This window comes from Glycine soja, chromosome 3, assembly GCF_004193775.1.
Source record: "Glycine soja cultivar W05 chromosome 3, ASM419377v2, whole genome shotgun sequence".
In the NCBI taxonomy this organism is placed as follows: domain Eukaryota; kingdom Viridiplantae; phylum Streptophyta; class Magnoliopsida; order Fabales; family Fabaceae; genus Glycine; species Glycine soja.
This window is the reverse complement of record NC_041004.1, coordinates 27,708,369-27,728,591: the sequence shown is the minus strand read 5'-3', so window position 1 is coordinate 27,728,591 and position 20,223 is coordinate 27,708,369. Positions and strand designations below refer to the sequence as shown.

General features: G+C 37.3%; 2 protein-coding genes and 1 long non-coding RNA gene across 3 annotated transcripts; all 3 read left to right on the top strand.

Moving 5' to 3' along the window:
- Window positions 1–4,276: 4,276 nt before the first annotated feature.
- Window positions 4,277–7,144, top strand: LOC114406352. The gene is made up of 3 exons (XR_003665411.1): window positions 4,277–5,206; window positions 5,302–5,376; window positions 5,478–7,144. It is a non-coding gene; the product is annotated as an uncharacterized LOC114406352 (long non-coding RNA).
- A 4,372-nt stretch (window positions 7,145–11,516) lies between these two features.
- Window positions 11,517–14,708, top strand: LOC114405076. Its single transcript, XM_028367756.1, has one exon. It carries the CDS (start codon window positions 11,517–11,519, stop codon window positions 14,706–14,708), a length of 3,192 nt encoding a protein of 1,063 aa, XP_028223557.1.
- Window positions 14,709–15,646: 938 nt separating this feature from the next.
- LOC114406351 lies at window positions 15,647–18,893 on the top strand. The gene is made up of 10 exons (XM_028369039.1): window positions 15,647–15,938; window positions 16,021–16,233; window positions 16,341–16,601; window positions 16,701–17,441; window positions 17,520–17,773; window positions 17,881–18,048; window positions 18,127–18,231; window positions 18,315–18,387; window positions 18,483–18,578; window positions 18,681–18,893. Exons 1-10 carry the CDS (start codon window positions 15,654–15,656, stop codon window positions 18,795–18,797), a joined length of 2,313 nt encoding a protein of 770 aa, XP_028224840.1. The 5' UTR covers window positions 15,647–15,653; the 3' UTR covers window positions 18,798–18,893.
- The last annotated feature ends 1,330 nt before the right edge of the window (window positions 18,894–20,223 follow it).

Here is a 20,223-nt window from a genome sequence, read left to right as displayed (position 1 = left end):
TACTTGAAACCGATGTTCTCAACTCATTTGGTAATTCAACACGTTAAAGACATTTTTAGCATAAACAACGTAGAATAAGCTACTTAATAATCATAAACAACCAATAAATATTTATCTACTATCTATGTCTTTAGTTCTACAAATGAAGTCACCAATCTAATAGTCTGATATGTAATATTAATAGAGATAAAGTTGAAAAAGAAAAAATGATAGCTGATAGCAATGATTCTTAAAGCAAGGGTATTGAGAATGAGTTACGTTATAGTGCAATGCAGGCAAGGAACTACAACACATAGGTGTAACATACCATTCATATATAACTGTAACCATGATACAGTTCGTTGTTATTGAAAATTTAATTTATTTGTTATCATTAGACACATGAGATGGTGAAACTAGTATCTAGGCATGCTGTCTTATTTCCAATCATATATGGTTGTATGATATTAATTTCATGCTGGCATTTCAGGTTAGAAGTGGTATTATTTAAAATTATTGGTTTTGTGGGTGTTCAGTATGATTTGACAAGTCCTAGCTGTTGAATAATGTGAATTTGTTCTTTGCTCAATTATATTTGGCATACAATACTATTTTGTACATATGTTAATCAATATTGATAAGGATTATGAAGATTAGTGTTGTTTGAAGGGATTACATATGTGGATTGAGTAGTTACCCTTTGATAAGGATTATACCATCCCTAGTTTTGTTGGAGTGCATTTGTTCTAATCTAAAATTAAGTAGTTCACTTTTGATTTGTGTGTTGGTGCTTAGGTATGATGTGACTGATTGGGTTAGTGAAAATTGATTGGGCAGGGTCTGAGCAAAAAACTGGTCCATATATTGTCTACGTTGCTTTTTCTGGTTTCTTGGGCAATTTTCAGGTATCCCATTTCTTCAATTTTTGAATGTTTGATACCAGTTTAGGTGTGTGAACTGCAATGCATTGATTGCTGGTGTTGCTGCAATGTTTGAATGTTTTGATGTAATTTCTAGGATAGCAAAAACTCCCCTAAGGCAACCTACTTTGCTGCTTTTGTTCCTTTGGTCAACTGCTTGAGTCCTAAAACTGAACTGTGCATTCCTCTTTGTCTGTTAAAATCTACTTTTTTGTCCTCCCACACCACCTCTATAAGCAGCTCATGTTTAGTGCTTCACTACCAAAATCCACCTCCAAAGCTCTCTCTCTCTCTCTCTCTCCTTCATCTTCTGCTTGCTTCTATTACTCTAATTCTACTCTCTTTTAACCAAATCATCTTTTTTCTTTTCTTCTAACCAACCATGTCTACAACATAAGGTTTGCTCTATCTTGTTGTTCTTCTTCATCTCCAATTGACTTTAATTAAAGAGAAGAAAGCTAGCTAGCTACAAGGTTTGTTTGTAGTTGTCTTCATTGATTATGAATATGATCTTCTCTCTGAGACATAGAGACATTTAGTTTTTGGCACATAGAGACATAGAAAGCTAGCTAGCTACATTTTTTTTGTGGCCTCAGAATAATTAAGAAGGGGGGGGGGTTGAATTAATTATTCCTATACCTTTACTAATTAAAAATTACTCTTTTAAGGCTTTTACTAAATTGTTAAGAGAATGAGGAGTAGAAGAGAAACTTAACAGAAAGTAAAAGCGGAAATTAAATGCACAACGAAAAGTAAAAGAGTAGGGAAGAAGGAAACAAACACACAAGAGTTTTTATACTGGTTCGGCAACAACCCGTGCCTACATCCAGTCCCCAAGCGATCTGCGGTCCTTGAGATTTCTTTCAACCTTGTAAAAATCCTTTTACAAGCAAAGATCCACAAGGGATGTACCCTTCCTTGTTCTCTTTGAACCTAGTGGATGTATCCTCCACTAGAACTGATCCACAAGAGATGTACCCTCTCTTGTTCTCAGTCAAACCCAAGTAGATGTACCCTCTACTTGTACCACAAAGGATGTACCCTCCAATGTGTTAAGACAAAGATCTCAGGCGGTTAAACCTTTGATACTTTGTGAATGGGGATACAAAAGAATTCTCAGGCGGTTAGTCCTTTGAACACTTTTGTATTAGGGAAAGGAAAGAATCAAAAGAATTCTCAGACTGTGTCGTTTTGAATTCTTTGACAAGGGAGAAGGGAGACACAAAAGAATTCAGGCGGTTAGTCCTTTGTTCTTTTGGAAAAGGGAGAAGAGAGACACAAAAAGAATTCAGGCGGTTAGTCCTTGGCGAATTCTTTTTGGCAAAGGGAGAAGAGAATGAAAAGGATGAATAGCACAAGTTTTCAAGGTTTGGAAAACCAGAAAACTTCATAAAGCTTTTGGTACAAAGAAGAAGAAGAAGTTCAAAGAGATTCAAGGCTTGTAAAGGATTGTATGAAAATAATTGTTCAAGATTTTTTGAAATGTAAAACAAAGCCTTGCTTTTATAGACTCTCCATGTCTGGTCAAGAAGACCATTCAGAAGAGTTATAACTTTTAAAAAAAACTTAAAACCCATTTGAAAAATTCAAAACCTTTTTGAAGAGTTACATCTTTTGATTTTTCAGAAACAGTCACTGGTAATTGATTACCAAATAAGTGTAATCGATTACACAAAGCTTTTGAGTGAAAGGATGTGACTCTTCACATTTAAATTTGAATTTCAACGTTCAAGGGCACGGGTAATCGATTACCAAAACATTGTAATCGATTACAGCCTTTTGAAAATAATTGGAACGTTGTAAATTCAGTTTGAAAACTTTTTCAAACTCATTTTGCTACTGGTAATCGATTACAACAATATGGTAATCGATTACCAGAGAGTAAAAACTCTTTGGTAAAGGTTTTGTCAAAAACTCAAGTGCTATTCAAAGTTTTGAAAAAACTTTTTAATACTTATCTTGATTGAGTCTTTTCTTCATTCTTGAATCTTGAGTCTTGAATCTTGATCTTGATTCTTGATTCTAGGCTTTCTTCTTCATTCTTGAATTCTCCTTGATTCTTGAACTCTTGACTTGCTCTTGATTCACTTGAGATGTTCTTTGATTCACTTGAGTTGTTCTTTGATCTTTGAGCTTTTTGTTCATCACCTTTGTCATCATCTTTTGTTGTCATCATCATTGTTATCATCAAAACACCTTTGAATCACACATCATTTGCATTTGTATTCATTTCTATATACACAGAGATAGCAAGATTTATCATGTACTTTATACATGATGCTTGCCTTTCATTTTCCAATGCTTGTACATTTGTTGGTGTCCAATGTTTCATTTTGTGTTGTATTGATCACTTTGCATTAACTTCATTGCAGTGATAGTGATTTTGGTGCACTTCAGCAACTCTTGGTTGATCAACCCAATCTCCAAATTGAGGAAGGTATGCTAGAATTATGTGTGAGGTAGAATCTATAATGCATGTCCACACCATTAATAATTTCATGTTATGCTTATGATGATCATTAAGAATGCTTAATTTTGAATTAGACCTTTGCATGCTTTTGGTTGATCAACATTTGTTGGTGTCCAATGTTTCATCCTGTGCTGTATTGATCACTTTGCATTAACTTCATTGCAGTGACAGTGATCTTGGTGCACTTCAGCAACTCTTGGTTAATCAACCCAATCTCCAAATTGAGGAAGGTATGCTAGAATTATGTGTGAGGTAGAATCTATAATGCATGTCCACACCATTAATAATTTCATGTTATGCTTATGATAATCATTAAGAATGCTTAATTTTGAATTAGACCTTTGTATGCTTTTGGGACCTCCCATATGATCCTTGCCTTGATTGATCCATCTGAATATCCACTGAACAACAATCCCTTGAAATATATGAGGGACCAAACTTCTAAGCTTAAGCCACAACCCGCCTCTAGGATTTGTGTGTGAACACAAGAAATACGTTGCTCTTACAACCACGATGATTTGAGTGATGCCACAAAATAAATTAGTAAGTGATAGTCATGGTAAATATATAGGCAGCAAAACTGCAAGAAGCTCAAGAATAAGCTCCTAAGAGCCATATCATAATTCAGTTACTTATATGGTAATCATTTTTTAACCCTTGCTATTTTTATTTTGCTCCACAGTTGGTCTAATTTAACCTTAAGCTTATACTTCGTATCCAATGCTTGACCACTTTTTATCTTTTACTTAAATCATTCATCCTTAAGCTATTCCTTTATTAGCTTCAAAAGCCCATATATTTCCAGTTAAAATGGTTTGACCATGAAAATTCTCCCATCACGGATGTTGGCTTACATATTTTAGGCACCAAGGAAGTCCTCAAAATGTCATGATATTCATGCCACTACTACAAAATCAGCTTTCTACGTCAGGACTTCTACGCCGGTTGCAAAGAACCGTCGTAGAAGGTGAATCGGTGGCATGTTTGTAATTAAGCGCATGAGAACGACGACGTTTGCCGTTACCCGTCGTAGACATCCAGCTGTTGTGGCATTTCGTAATTAGGTGGGTAAGTTACAAAGACGGTTTTTGGTGAATAACCGTCTTTGTATCGTTAATGGTAGCACGGGGCAACCACCTGAGTCGGCCCACCAGAATACAAAGACGGTGGTCTGGTGAGACCGTCTTTGTTTTTAAAGTACTTTCACGTGCCAGCCACGTGATTTGAGGATTCAAAATCCAAAGACGGTTGTATCCAGATACCCGTCTTTGGATTGTTGGTGGTTTCACGTGTAGGCCACGTGATTGGAGGCGTTCAAGTACCACGACGGTCCTCTCGAACACCCGACTTTGTATCGTTAATGGTTTCACGTGGAGGCCACGTGATTGGAGCCATTAAAGTACAAAGACGGTCTTTGGCCAAAAGCCGTCTTTGTATGGTTACAGTATAAACACGTAATCATCTTCGTCATTTAGTTACGAAGACGGTCTTGCCCTAGACCCGTCTTCGTATTTAATGCGTCAACATACAAAGACGGGTTTGTTAGAAGAGCCGTCGTTGTATGTTTTGTACAGACACGTGGCGGGCGTCATTCAAAGACGGTCTTTTCTAGGACCCGTCATTGTATCCCAAATTGTATCACGTTTACGGCACGTGCTTGTTACTTTCTCTTACTTTGGCGCGCCGTATCACTTCTTTGCTCCATTTTTCGACTACTTGCCCTTACTTTGGCGCCCTAGCTACACAGACCTTCTTCTCCGACAAAGAGCTTCGTCTCCGACAAACAGCATCTCGTGTCCGTTGCCTGTTGTTCCGTTTGCAGCCGCCGCCGACAAAGGTAAGCCTGCATTTAGGTCTTCTTTGTCTATCCCTTCATTTGCATGTGTTATATTCCTTCATTCATTTGACGATTCTGCTTCCTTGTCGTCTCAGGCCCTTTGTTGTTGTTGGTTGTCTTCATCGTGGTGTACATCATAGTGTTTAAGGAAGATAAGGTGGTTCCATAAGGTAAGATACATTGTGTGTTTTGTGACAGAAACTATGATTTTTGTTTAGGTTCTTATGTAATCTGCAGCTATGGCTTGTAATTTTATTTTTTTGCGTTTCAGTGGGGTTTAAAATCCAAAGACGAGCTTCGGGAACGGCCTGCTGCCATCCTTCATCAGTGGTGTCATCCTGTGCCACATTATCAGTTTCGTTGAGCATCGTTTGGTCTATTGTGCAAGTTAGTACACTGAACTTCATGAAACCCCCTATGTTTAATTTGAGCTTTAGATTTGCTGTCTCCATCCTTAGTTATGTCTGTAATTGAATAAACTCGAATTATTTATAATGAAACATCAACATGTCCACTTTGAGACATCTCAGCAAATTAAAATAATAATAATGAAACATCTCAACAATTTTTTCAGGATTGAGGGGGTGAAAAGTTCAATTCTAGACAAAACATATATATAGACTGACACAGTTCTGAAGAGTTGTCAATAAACGATAACCCTACCACGTATTGTAATATCTATAAAGTATAAACACATTTAACGAATATACATGTACCCTAAAATTAAAATCAAACTACAGTAGCGCAAATATATATACCTTCTTGCTTGTCTCTCAACTTCAACCAGGGTCAATTATGGGAAAGTCCATCATGCCTGCGCCATATTGATCTCAATAATTCAAGGAAAAACCTATATTTTTCCAACCCTTGGATTTCCTTCAGTCTAATTTCACATATAAATACTATTACTCAATTAGTAATGGAAACAATATGGAGGACATGCTGTAAATCATTGTCACTGCTTGTCTACCTAGAAGCTCTTCCCAGTGTTACTTTCAAATCTTGCTTTCTTTGCATCCATTGTTGAGCGAATATAAGAGCCATCAACCTGAACAACCGAGCTGGGAATTATTAGTTGTGAGGAACTTTCCCTATTATGACTCGCATGGGCATGATCATAATCTATGTAAGGAGGATTGTAGCAATCCAAAAGAGTTGCAGTAGTTTTAGTTATTGATGTATTTGTGCTGTCTTGGACACTTCCATCCAAAAGAGAATTATCTTTTCTTTCTGCAGCCACTTTCTCTGTACAAAATCAATCCAATTCCTCCTTCATTTTCTCAGTACCCTCATTTAATCATTTTTCGTGCTCTCACATACAGCCTGTTTGCCTGCCACACTCTAACACATTCTACCTACCCCAAAAGTTCTGCGACTAATTCTCTAACCCCCCAAAGCACCAAACTGATCAAAAGATTTGGTGAACAAAACAAACAAGTTGTACTTGGTAACCATATCCTTCCTTCTTCTACTTCTTCAATCTGTTACATCTCAATTTGTTACACCTCTTAACTTTGATGGGATTCACCTGCTTAAATTCAAATACTCCATCCTCAGCGACCCATTATCAGTCTTAAAGAACTGGAACTACGACGATGTAACACCTTGTTCATGGCATGGTGTTGCATGCATGCAGTGAAATTGGAGCCCCTGGTACCCCTGACTTTTTCAGAGTAACTAGCTTGGCCCTTCCCAATAGCCAGCTTTTGGGTTCCATTTCTGAAGACTTAGGCTTGATCCAATACCTTCGCCACATTGATCTTTCCAACAACTTCCTCAATGGCTATCTACCCAACACTATCTTCAACTCTTCTGAACTTCATGTACTTTCCCTCTCAAACAATGTTATCTCCGGTGAACTACCTCAGCTAATTGGTAAAATGACAAACCTTAAACTTCTCAACCTCTCCGACAATGCCTTTGGCGGTTTGATCCCAGAAAAGCAATTCTTGATATATGTAAAACAAAGTCAGAACATAAAACATGAACTTGACAAATAAAATCTAGAACATACCCTTTTTTGCCTTGGAGCGATCAGCAATACTTCCCACATTCACCATAAGCGTACATATACATAGTCTGTTAATCTGTTCAGAAACCAGATGTAAGCAATTCTCCAAGGACGCCATGGTAGTAATGACAGAATTGAATAAAATGGCTAGCCGGATCAGCTGGAAGAGCTCCTATACCCCGGATCCATCTCATGGATTCCCACCACAGCCCCTTAGTCATTTTGCAGTGGAAGAAAAGATGCCCAGCCTCCTCATGCTGACAGCCACAAAGAGGGCACGTAATATCCTGAATAGGAATGCTTCTTGTGGACAAATTTCCCCTAGTGGGGAGTCTATCCAAAAACAACCTCCAAGAGATTCTTACCTTGCAGACATGAAAGCCATCCCCAAACCTGATCCATTGTGACATCTACATGCCGTATCATTGCAAACCTGATCTTAGTAAACCTTCTAGAATCTCAGGACTTAAGCTGCTAGGGAATAGATAGGCTACAGTGAGAGATAAAAAAATCATTACACTAAGCTCGACTTCGTAATTCACACATATCTAAGAAATCTTGAGTGTCAAAAAAATAATGAATCTACATAATTAAACCATAAATTAGGACACATCCAGAATAAAAAGGTTATTATTATATAACAAAAGAATGACATCAAGTATCAAAATTTGCAAATGTATGCATCATTACATCTTATAACTAGATTTTCATAAGCATTTAGTTTTATTTGTATAGGTACCAGCATTCAAACCCAAAACAGGATCAAGATTCTTTTCTTTAGTGTTAATCTCTTTTTCTGTTACAGCAGAAGTGAACAAAAAAAAAAAACTTCCACAGTGAAACAATAGTATCATGGCCATAAATTTAAAGGCTTTGCTTCACACAATAGCTAGCTATCAATCATTTCCATTGTCACCATCACCTTCACACAATATTAATATTTCTCTAATATATAATCTTTTATTCCAAAAAGAACCACATTGTAAGAATAATGTTAGCTATAAATTGATAAAAAAAAAAAACCCAAGTGCATAACCAGCTGAGTCAACAAGTCACTGGTTTAACCTCTAAACTTGTAGAGTCAAATGGAATCACATTGGATCTATGACATGGCTGATTCATTTAGTGATTTAAATTGATTAGTTGATTGATTCCCAAGCCAATCTGAGTCGAGTTTGATAGAACAGGTAATAACTCTAATGTTTAAAGCATGTTTCACAACTATTATTTCTCCAATTTCGATTGTTTTCATGAAGGAAAAAACTCAGGTAGAAGAGAATTGAAAGCATAATAATATAATTAGTATTATTGTTGTTGTGGTGGTGATGGTGGACAATATTTTGGTAATTAAGCACTTAACTTGTTAACCATAATATCTTTTTTGAGGTTACTTAATTAACCAGTTAATTAACCACAATATCACCAGAACAATATTTTGGTTTTTTTGTAAATCCTTTACATATGCAGAGGTATAGTGTGTGGTCAAAAACAGAAAGGTGTCGCATTCCAGCTACTCTTAAGTCTGGATTTATGAACTTGCTAACCAAATAAGAGAGGACAATGATTTTGAGCATTTACAAATGATAGAAACATGAAAGTTGTTTTTACCAAAAATGGGTCAATTAAGATTTATTCACCAATTGGATTTTAAAGAGGATTGTTTTAAACAAAGATTAAGAAATAGAATTGCATCAAATGTTTGGAAAGTAAAATTCAATTAAAAAACCATAAAAGAAAAGAACAAGCCTACTCTATAGACACTTGATAGCAAGGATAAAATCCTTAACGTGAAAAGGTTTATAAAAATTTTAATGTACCTGCTCAATGAAGCTGCCATGGTTACAAAAAGAACAGTCAGCAACAAATTAACCTTAAGGAAGAATAATAAGCTAGACAGAAAAAATAATTTCTTATTATCACCTATAAGCAATTATAAATTCTAGGTGGAAATTGAAACAGATTGGCTTGGCATGAGCTATACATTTTAATAATTATCTAATTCTACAAAGTATTGGTCATCTCTGTTGTGTGCTACTGCTAGTATCAGCTTTAATCCCCAAAAGAGCCTTTAACAGGGAATTTTGCTATGAGTATATATCTACAAGCTATTTGATTACCTTCATGTGAGTATATATAGATATATGCTATTACCTCAGTATTTATCAGGTATTGTGGGCATCTAGTTAGCTTCAGATTCTATAGCTGCAAGACTCTTCACACTCATAACCAGCACATATAAAACAGTCCTTCAAGTGATCCAAGCCATGCACCCTGAGATGAGTCATGCTTGTATTGGTTTTCCTCTTCTGCTTTAAAACCTATACAACCAAATAATACACTTTAAGATTAGCAACCATCTGAAAACCAAAATATAGGAGAATTTTTAAAATTGAAAGCTGAAAGGCTGAGAGGATATCATGCTCACTATGTCCATATGTTTTATAGCACACAATGGAGATAACTGAATCAGAGAACTTGTCCTCAAAAAGCAGTTCTCCAGACATGATACTCCATATTGTTTGTTTTTGTTCCTGCTAGTACAGGATTCCTTCTATGTATATCTTGAAGTACCTCTGGTACTTTTTATTAATATAAATTATCTTTGCATTTAAAAACAAAATACTATTTAATACCTTTAACAACTAGAAAGAGTAAAAAAAAGAAAAATAAGAACAGAAATACCAAGATATTAATGGATGTATAAAATTATGAATGATTCATATATTACTAGGATGTTCTTATATGATAGTATTGATATACTGTTATACAATGTACAAGATTTATTTGTTTAATCATAATAAGTGCAAATTATTGTGACGGCTTTACTTAATGGATGTCTTACGATTGAATTTCATTGTGACACACAATATGTTATGCTTAATTTTGGACACCTTGTGGATTTTGCATTAATTTGTTGGATGTTTTGTGCAGTCTGGATGCTGTAAACCTGCAGAAGAATGCCAGTTTAGCTATGTGAATCCAACGACATGGACGAAGCCCACAAATGTGACTAATCAGAGCAATCCAATTGACTCTTGAATTTGATATTGAGTATTGAGGTGATTATTACATAACTCTCCTCATTAACCAGTGCTTAGGACAAGCTATATATAAGACCATATAGGTATATACAGTTCGCTAAATATCTAAACATAGCAAATAATTACTACCTTTTTAATAAGTTGCTTTTTGACAATATTTTAGCTTTTTTTTTCTTGTTATATATGCTCTGATCTAATATGAAGTGGAAATTGAACTCCTGGTCCCAGAAAATCCTGTATTTAATCATGATAATAGTATTTTCTATGAACAAGCTGTTTTGCTTTATTTTTTTCTGGGTTGATTCTGATATGAGAGCATTGACTTGAATTTGATTTCAAAGTATATTATGTGCTTAAGTATAGTTCATGTGATATTGAAAAATAATAAATTTGGTAGCTTTGTGTTTAATTTTCTTATAATCAGCAGTATGCAACTTGGATTAAAAAATTAAATTTCAATTTATTGTTGGTTGTAATTGATATGGTTAAGGACACTAGCATAACTCCTATCTTATAAGTGTGAATTGAAGTATCCAAAGCTACCTTTCTCAAATAAAGTGCCTCAGATAAAACAACCCCAAATGAGTACACATCTGATTTCTTGGTCAATTGATGCGTCCTGAAATATTCAGGATCCAAGTATCCAAAGCTACCTTTCAAGGGTGTACTAACATGACCTTGATTGCGGATTCGATCTTTTGATAGCCACTTTGAACCCATTATCAATAACACGCTTGTAAACCTTTCCAAACCCTCCTACCCCTATCACATTTGACTCATCAAAATTCTTGGTCGCTTGTTTCATCTCTTGTAAGGACAAATAACAACACAATCCTTGAGCCATGGCTGATATGTTGGCACTACCAACACTCTATAATTAGATGAATATAAGGTCTAATATCTCCAATCCATTACGAAATGTAAATATGGTAGATCCATTTCCTCTCTTTCTCGTTTTTGGCTTAAATTTCCCCCGTCCCTCTCTTCTTTTCATCTGATATGAAGTTGATGCTATGGACCTCATTCCCCTATTATATGTTCATTCTTCCCTACCATGTTCTTTTCCAATAAGTCCTAACATTTGCTTGGACATTGTTATTCTTAAACCTTTTCTCCATTTTTTAAATTTCGTTGTTTGTTTGTTCATTTGGCTTAGGAAAGCTGTGATTGCAAAGGACGAATTGCAGCTTCTTATCTTATATACAACATTTGTTGTTCTGCCTCCCATCATCATGCTCTGTATTAGACAACACTGAGCATGGACCGATCTTGGATTACAGCACCTCGCATAAGCGAAGCTTATCAACATGGAGTTGAAGAGTTTTTGTCATTTGCCGAAATACATTCAGCAACCACAGATGGCAACTTTTTCTGCCCTTGTGTTAAATGTGTCAACGGGAGGCGTCATTCGTTGGATGACATTAGATCGCATCTGATATGTGATGGCTTTAGCCCGACGTACACAAAGTGGATATGGCATGGTGAGTTGGTTGGTCATACAGCAACATGTCCACCTCATCCGGTTGATCTACAAAGCGGAGATCTCATGGAAGACATGATACGTGATCTTGGGCAAGAGGGCTTTCGGGAATGTCATGCAGATATTTACGATGCTCTTCAAACAGATGCGCATACGCCATTGTATGTTGGATGCAAAAGCTTTACTAGGTTATCAGCTGTGCTAGCTTTGGTTAACCTAAAGGCTCGATTCGGGTGGAGTGACAAAAGCTTCACAGAGTTGGTTTTGTTATTGAAAAATATGTTTCCTGAACATAACAGCTTACCGAAGAGTCACTACGAGGCGAAAAAGATATTATGTCCCGTAGGCTTGGAGTACCAAAGAATCCATGCATGTCCGAATGATTGCCTTCTCTACAGAAATGAGTTTCTGGATATGCGATTCTGCCCCACTTGCGGACTTTCACGGTACAAGGCCAACGATGGGGAAGGTACTGAAGGTTCAACCACCGCTAGTAGTCGTCCAGCAAAGGTTTGTTGGTATTTGCCAATAATACCTAGGTTGAAGCGGTTGTTTGCGAGTGTACAAGATTCTAAATACTTAAGGTGGCATATAGATGAAAGAAGAATGGATGGTATGATCAGGCACCCCGCTGATTGTACACAATGGAAGACATTTGACTCCTTGTATCCATCTTTTGCACAAGAGCCTAGAAACCTAAGGCTTGCGCTTGCCTCAGATGGAATGAATCCCTTTGGTAACTTGACCACCAATCATAGTTCGTGGCCGGTATTATTAATGATTTACAACTTTCCTCCATGGTTGTCCATGAAGCGCAAATATATGTTGCTCTCTATGATGATAGCTGGTCCAAAACAACCCGGAAATGATATTGACGTGTACTTGGCTCCTTTGATAGAAGACTTGACCAAACTGTGGGTTGATGGGGTTGAAGTGTATGATGCAAATGCTAAACAGTCATTCAACTTGCGTGCAATGCTCTTCTGTACGATTAACGATTTTCCCGCTTATGGTAATTTGAGCGGATACAGTGTCAAAGGACACCATGCATGTCCTATTTGTGAAAAAAATACTTGTTACATCCAACTAACCCATGGGAAGAAGACAATGTATACAAGGCACAGAAGATTTTTAAGCCGAAATCACCCATATCGGCGTTTGAAGAAGGCGTTTAATGGAGATAATGAGGTTGAAATAGCGCCTGAACCATTATCTGCTCATGATGTTTACCAAAGGGTCAGAGACATAGAAACTACCTTTGGTAAGACACAAAAAAAGGACATGTCTGCGAAGAACATTTGGAAAAAAAGGTCAATATTCTTCGATCTCCCATATTGGTGCAATCTGGATGTTCGGCATTGTTTGGACGTTATGCATGTGGAGAAGAATGTGTGTGATAGTTTGATTGGCACCCTCCTTAACATTAAGGGGAAGACAAAGGATGGTGTAAAATCTCGACAGGATCTGGTTGAGTTGGGTATACGGGAGCAACTACATCCAGTTTTACGAGGTGCTAGGACATATTTGCCCCCAGCATGTTACACAATGTCCACAGCTGAGAAAAAAAGTTTTTGTCAATGTCTAGCAAATGTCAAAGTTCCTCAAGGATACTCTTCAAATATGAAGAGGCTTGTGTCAATTAAGGAATTGAAATTGATTGGCCTGAAATCCCATGATTGCCACGTACTAATGCAACAACTTTTACCAGTGGCCATTCGTGGAATCTTGCCTGAAAAAGTTCGTAATACCATCACTCGCTTGTGTTTTTTCTTTAATGCTATATGCAGCAAGGTTATTGACCCATCGCAGTTGGATATTTTGGAGAATGAAGCTGCCATTATTGTCTGTGAATTGGAGATGTATTTCCCCCCCTCATTCTTTGACATAATGATCCATTTAATTGTTCATCTGGTTCGTGAGGTTAGGTTGTGTGGCCCGGTTTATTTACGATGGATGTATCCGGTTGAAAGGTTCATGAAGGTGCTGAAAGGATACACAAAGAACCAATATCGTCCAGAAGCAAGCATAGTTGAAAGATATGTTGCTGAAGAAGCAATAGAGTTTTCATCAAATTATATAACTAACGCACAACCAGTCGGTGTTCCTCAAAATCGGCATCAACCCTCGAGTCAAGGTAGGGGAACTCGAGGATTTGATGTTGTCACCATGAATTTGCAAAGGCTGTCCCAAGCGCATTTATATGTGTTAAACAACACAGCAGAGGTGATGTCGTACTTACATTCTCACAAAAACCAATTGTCAGCTAAAAACCCAAGAATGAACAAGATGAGGTTGTTGCAGGAACATAATAGAACTTTTGTCAACTGGTTCAGGCAGTGCATTTTTTCCGATGCCACAGCTTCCGAAACCCTCCGACTATTAGCCCTTGGCCCAAATCTGAATGTGCCCACCTGGCAGGGATATGATATCAATGGCTATGCTTTCTACACAAAGTCACAGGATGAAAGAAGTACCATGCAGAACAGCGGGGTTAGTGTTGAGGGTGAGGCAGCTCACTTTAGTAGTGTTTCTGATAACAATCCCATTAACGCGTCAATGCCGTACTACGGAGTCATTGAAGATATATGGGAGCTGGATTACGGTCAATTTAGAGTTCCTGTGTTTAGTTGTCGATGGGTTCATGCGAATACAGGGGTCCGCAAAGACAAAATGGGCTTTACCTTAGTTGACCTAAAAAAAGGTGGTTACAATGATGAGCCATTTATAATGGCAGTGCAGGCCAGGCAAGTTTTTTATGTTGAAGATCCGTCTGACCCTACTTGGTCCGTGGTTATACAAGGCAGAAAATTTGATATGATCGACTATAGTCATTATCCACCCTTTGATGTGACTGATATGCCACCTGTCAATGACCAAATACCTGTGATTGAGGCCACCGAGGAAGATGATGTTGAACATGCAATGAGACATGACCATCATGAAGGGCTATGGGAAAATAACGACACCTAACTGCCTTTCATTATAGTGGTAATGTCAACCTGCATAACTGCGTAATTTACTTAGAGTACAATAGTGTCACCAATGACACCAATCAGCTTATGTCGCTCATTAACACAACTGACATTATTCCTCACCCACACCCCGCTTCCTAAATTAATCTATAATAACCACTCTCTTGCCTAAATATTCATACTTTCACCATTATTAAATACTCCATTTAAATTAGGTTCAACTAGGTTCAGTAAGTAAAAATAGGTTACTAAATTGATTCCATCTTTTTATATCCCGCCCCATAACTTCTTTTCATAATATTTACTAAGTTCATTTACTTTTATTATGACTTTATTATTATTCTCATTTATGATAAATATATAAGTATTTAAAACTAAATAAAATGTATAATAAAAAACAAAAACTGATTTTATCTTTAATTTTTATATGAATAAATAAGTATATTTTTTCTCTAAAAGTAGTAGTATTAAATAATAGTCTGATGTGTCTTGATAAATTAATACTCCTTTCACTCATTTCGTAGTATAAAATAAATACTAATTAACTAGCTAGCCCCGCCCATAAATTCATAGTTGTAATGTCAACATTATGTTTGCTTTTGAAATGTCGTTTTGCTTAGTGTGTGTTGTAGTCTGAAATTTCACAGATGATATTTTTTCTCTACTTCTGTTTTTATTTTATTATTTTTCTATATCTTTCTTTTTATTACGTCATATTATTCATTACATCATTCATTTTTCTCGTTTTTCCCTCATCTCATTAGACATATACACGTACTAATGTTTCAATATACTTTTCCCTCGTTAGCTACATCAAGCTTAAATATTACTGCTTCCTAAGGTAATCAAGAGAGTGATTGGATTTTATACCCAATTTCCTAAGGTAATCAAGATCAGTGGTACCATATCACTGCATGTATTTTGTTTCAGCAGGGTCATTCGAATGACGACACCCCCTCCATCTCCCACACAGTCCGAGATTCCTTCTGATGGGACGTCTAGGAAAACTAGACAAGCCACTCGGCTAAGAAGGTTGACAGCAAGAACATTGGAGCAAGCAAGGGCAACAGTCAGTGTGAATCCAGCGACTGGTAGAGGATCCGGACCTCACAAGGATCAGTTTCACAGTTACCTTGGAGTTGTGGCACGAGACAAGATTCCAATTGTTCACGCTAGCTGGAATGATGTACCTGAAACACTGAAGAACATGATATGGGATGACATATTGGTAAGTCCCTCATGCTGGTCATTTAATATTTGTTACACACATTCATGTTTATGCTTTTTTGTTTGACACACATGTTTTGTAGGCAAAATTCGACATCCCCGAGGGTGATAATGCCAAAAAGAAGGTGATGTCAACTGTGGCAACGCGTTGGAGGCAATTTAAGTCGGCGTTGACAACTAAATATGTGTATGGTAACACTGACGGCCAAGCAAAAGATGATCCTTTGGTTAAATATGGCATTAATGAAAAAGATTGGGCCGAGTTTGCAAAAATGAGGCAAACCCCTACCTGGCAGGTTATTTCCAGTTTTAATGTTTTGAGTATGTTACAAACTGTTAATGCTTTTCCTTGGAATAAATGTTTTGCATCATAGTTGACAAATGCTTATTTTTTGATTTCAAGGGGATACGGAAAAAGGCACAAGAAATTCAAAAGTATAATGACTCTCCGCACCTGTTGTCTAGGGGAGGCTATGAGCTGCTAGAAAAAAAATTAATGGCTGAAAAAAGGAAGATACGAGAAGAACAAGCAGCATTTACCGAGGACCCTTCATTGTACCTCCCACCATCACCAATTTCTAGACACGAGAAATGGAAGAGTGCACGCACAAAACAATATGGCCAGATGACATCTCAAGCCGCCAAAGAAATTGCTGACAAAATTGTAAGCAACTCTTATCATTAATTGTTACTGACAAACAAATCAAAGTTTTAAATGACAACTTCCTTTATGCCTTGATCTTGTTTTGTGTTATATGAACAGGACTCTTTGGAAGAGCAAAGCAGGCAGGGCAGCATTGTGCCTTCCGGACGTGACGATATTTTGAACATGGCTATTGGAAGACCGGAGCATCCTGGTCGTGTACGTGGGGCTGGGACAGGGGTTACAATTACGCAGTACTTTGGTCCATCATCGCGTCGGTCTACCAGTTCATCAAACATCACTGTAGAACAGTTGGCTAATATAATTGGTAACCTAAAAGAAGAATGGCAAAGACAGGCTGAACAAGAAAACATTAAAAGAGAGGAGGTGTGGATGAGGAGGGTTGAAGAGGAAAAACAGCGCACTATGGACACATTTAAAGGACAAATACAAGAAGCTATCAAGTTGGAGTTGTCACAAATTGTATCACAACATTCAGCCCCACTTCAGCCAAATGATATAGAAGTATTAGCAGCAAGGGTAAGCACGAAGGGAAGCTGTGCAGCAGCAGAGACAAATGCATTAGCTAAAAAACCCTCTGAGTTGAATGGTGACAATGTCGGCCTGCATGTAACCGTTGAGAACTCCAACAAATTAGTGGCAGTGGGCAAACGGTGCGACAGTTTTGGCACCATCCACAACGTGCCCTATGCTAATGATGTTGTTCGTGTGAGTGTGGTGGAAGTTATTTTCGGTGATGCGGAGGTTCCAATCCCTACATCAGAAATAAAGTTTGTCAAAGAAGCTTTAGGTAGTTTTGTTCCATGGCCAACACATTTGGTCAAACCCATCTTGCCTGAGGTACGTAATAACATTAATTCCTATAATTTAAAATGGTTACTTACGTAAGTCTTTTTTAAATGTTTTGTACTCCTGTAGGAAGCAGAGAAGGATGTGAGCTCACCATTGAAGACTGTTGAGGAGGAAAAGGCAGCTGAGGTTATTGATCCATTGGGAGAGTTGGTGAAGAACTTGTTCGACATTTACCAAAGGCCTGTTGAGGTGTCATGGGATGGTGCTAAATTTGGGATCAATAATGTCAAAGATGGCTTCTTCATCACACACGCTGATGTGAGCGAGATAATATTAGGAGACAAGTGTTTAAACATCTCCATTCTACAGCTATGGCTTATGTAAGTGTATACCCATATTAGCTCAAACATTTGTACACTGTAGAATTGAGTTAGCTACCTTAAATAACCTATTAACTGTATTTTATGACACCGTGAATTTTACATAGGTTTATTCATGATTGGAGTGCGAGCATTGGTTATGGACCATTGTATGGGTTCCTTGAACCTCAGTGTATCCACAATGCAAGCAGTAGACGTCAAGAGTGTGAAAATTACATTGGAAGGTGGTTGAAGGAAGCAGGAAAACAAATTTTCATAGCACCTTATTTAAACCAGTAAGTTGAGCAAATAATGTTGGTCGAGTACGGTAATGTTTAACATATTGACTTAATGAAGTATCTTTACCTGTTCAGGGCCCATTGGCAGCTCGTTGTATTGTGCCCAGGCGACAATGTAGTGGTTTGGTTTTGTTCTTTGAAGAAGAAGCCGGATGCTGCCATCAAGGGTGCAGTAAACAGGTTAGTGCTGCCTCTACCGTGCCTCAATACTCCTACAGCAAACCACCAATGATCGTAATGCTTTGTTTCTATTTTGAAAATAGTGCAATGAAATCAGTCACCAAAACTGCAGAGGGAAAGCCACCTCAGCATGGGCCTCAGTGGATTGAAGCAAAGGTACATGTTTATTTAAATTCCAAATGCCATATGGATGTCATTTCTGTTTGCGTTGACTGAATTCACAACGTAATGTGTGTGCGTATGTCGTGTAGAGTCATGTTCAAACAGGAAATTACGAGTGTGGATACTATGTTATGCAATGGATATGGTGCATCGTAAGTGGTGGATTGAAGGATGACTGGATTCACGTATGTTTCTGATTATTGATTTACTTGTTAATGTAATTAGACGTCATTACTTTTTACCTGATGCTATGTCATTTACTAATAAATTCATATATACATGTGCAGTGGTTTTCTGATCGATCACCGCTAACAGAAGAGACCATGACCACACTCCGGCATAAATGGGCGGCCTATTTTATCCAAATGAAGAAATGCGAACCAAGAAAAAATTTGATAACTTAGGAACAGTTTTCGTGTAGGCCAGAATTTTATTTGTCTGCTGAGAACAGTACATTGTTTAGATAACTTGAGTTGTATATTTAATTTAATTTTCTCTCAGCTTGAACAATTTCCTATCCAGCCCTTCAATGTGGCCGTGTGCCTTGAACAGTATATTGTTTCAGTTAATGCTTGAGTTGTATACTGAATTTAATTTTCTCTCTGCTTTTTGTTTCACTTAACATTTGATAACTAACTTTTTTGCTTGTACTTAATTGTCTATCATAATATTGTCGTGTCATTAACTTTTACTGCTACAATTGCTGACTTTAAACCCAGCTAGGTAACTTACACTCAGGGTGGTGCTGACAAGGACTACAAGGAGTGTTATGAATGTGGCTGATTTAGAGGTTCAGCTCCTCCAGAGCAAGAAAGGAAGACCAAGAGAAGAAGATGTAAGATAAGGAATTCCCAGCTTTTTCATTATTAATCCTTCTGTTATTTACATAGTATTTATAGATCCTAGGAAGGAATAATTTGCTTCTAGAATTGGTATAATCCTAGGAATATTACATAACTAATTCTGTTATGGCTGCTTCCCCTCAGATATGCAGCATCAGCAGGAGGATTGTGGAAGATTGCGTGAGCTGCAAAATTCTCACTAGATTCCTTCAGACGAAATCCTTCAAATAGGTGGGCTTTTTTACCTTTCTTTTGAGTATTATTTCCTTCTGCACCCCTGTGTTTATGAGTTCACCCTCTGTCATTGCTGTTATGTCTCTGCTGCCCTCCATTGAAGCTTCTCTGTTCATAACAAGGAGGTACCCCCATGCCACCTCCTTTGTTTAAACCTGCAGGTGACCTGAAATTACCATCAGGGTGGTGGTCACTTTGTTGTTCCTCTAAATTACCATATTTAAGTCTATGATCTATTGGGTTTGTTTGTTCTTGTTGTTGCTACAGGGGGACACATCAACCAAGCTGTGACCTTCAACAGATCTTATTACAAGGTAATCACTTCAATGAACAAATGGTTGAGTCACTAGGGATCCTTAATTAAGCTCTGTGTCTTAATTTAATGACTTTAAAATCAACAGACATTATATATCATGCATGTATCCTTCTAAGAAGCATTTTCATCTGCTTTTACGATTTTCAAAGTGCTTATATCATCTTTTTATTCCTTAATTATGTGCTCTTATCATTAAATTTCACTAATTAAATGTATATTTCTCCCGATTATTATGATCAGGTTCAAATTATAGGACAATTGTGCACGTACTATAACCTGAACAGCCATCCACAAGGCTTGGGTTAAAAATAAAACCGTGGAACCAGCACATTATTACTGCACAATTTGCTGTTAAAAAAAAAAAAAAAACATTCCACGACGGTTCTAAGGAAACGACCGTCGTAGAAACGTGATGTTTCTAAGACGGACCTACAAAGC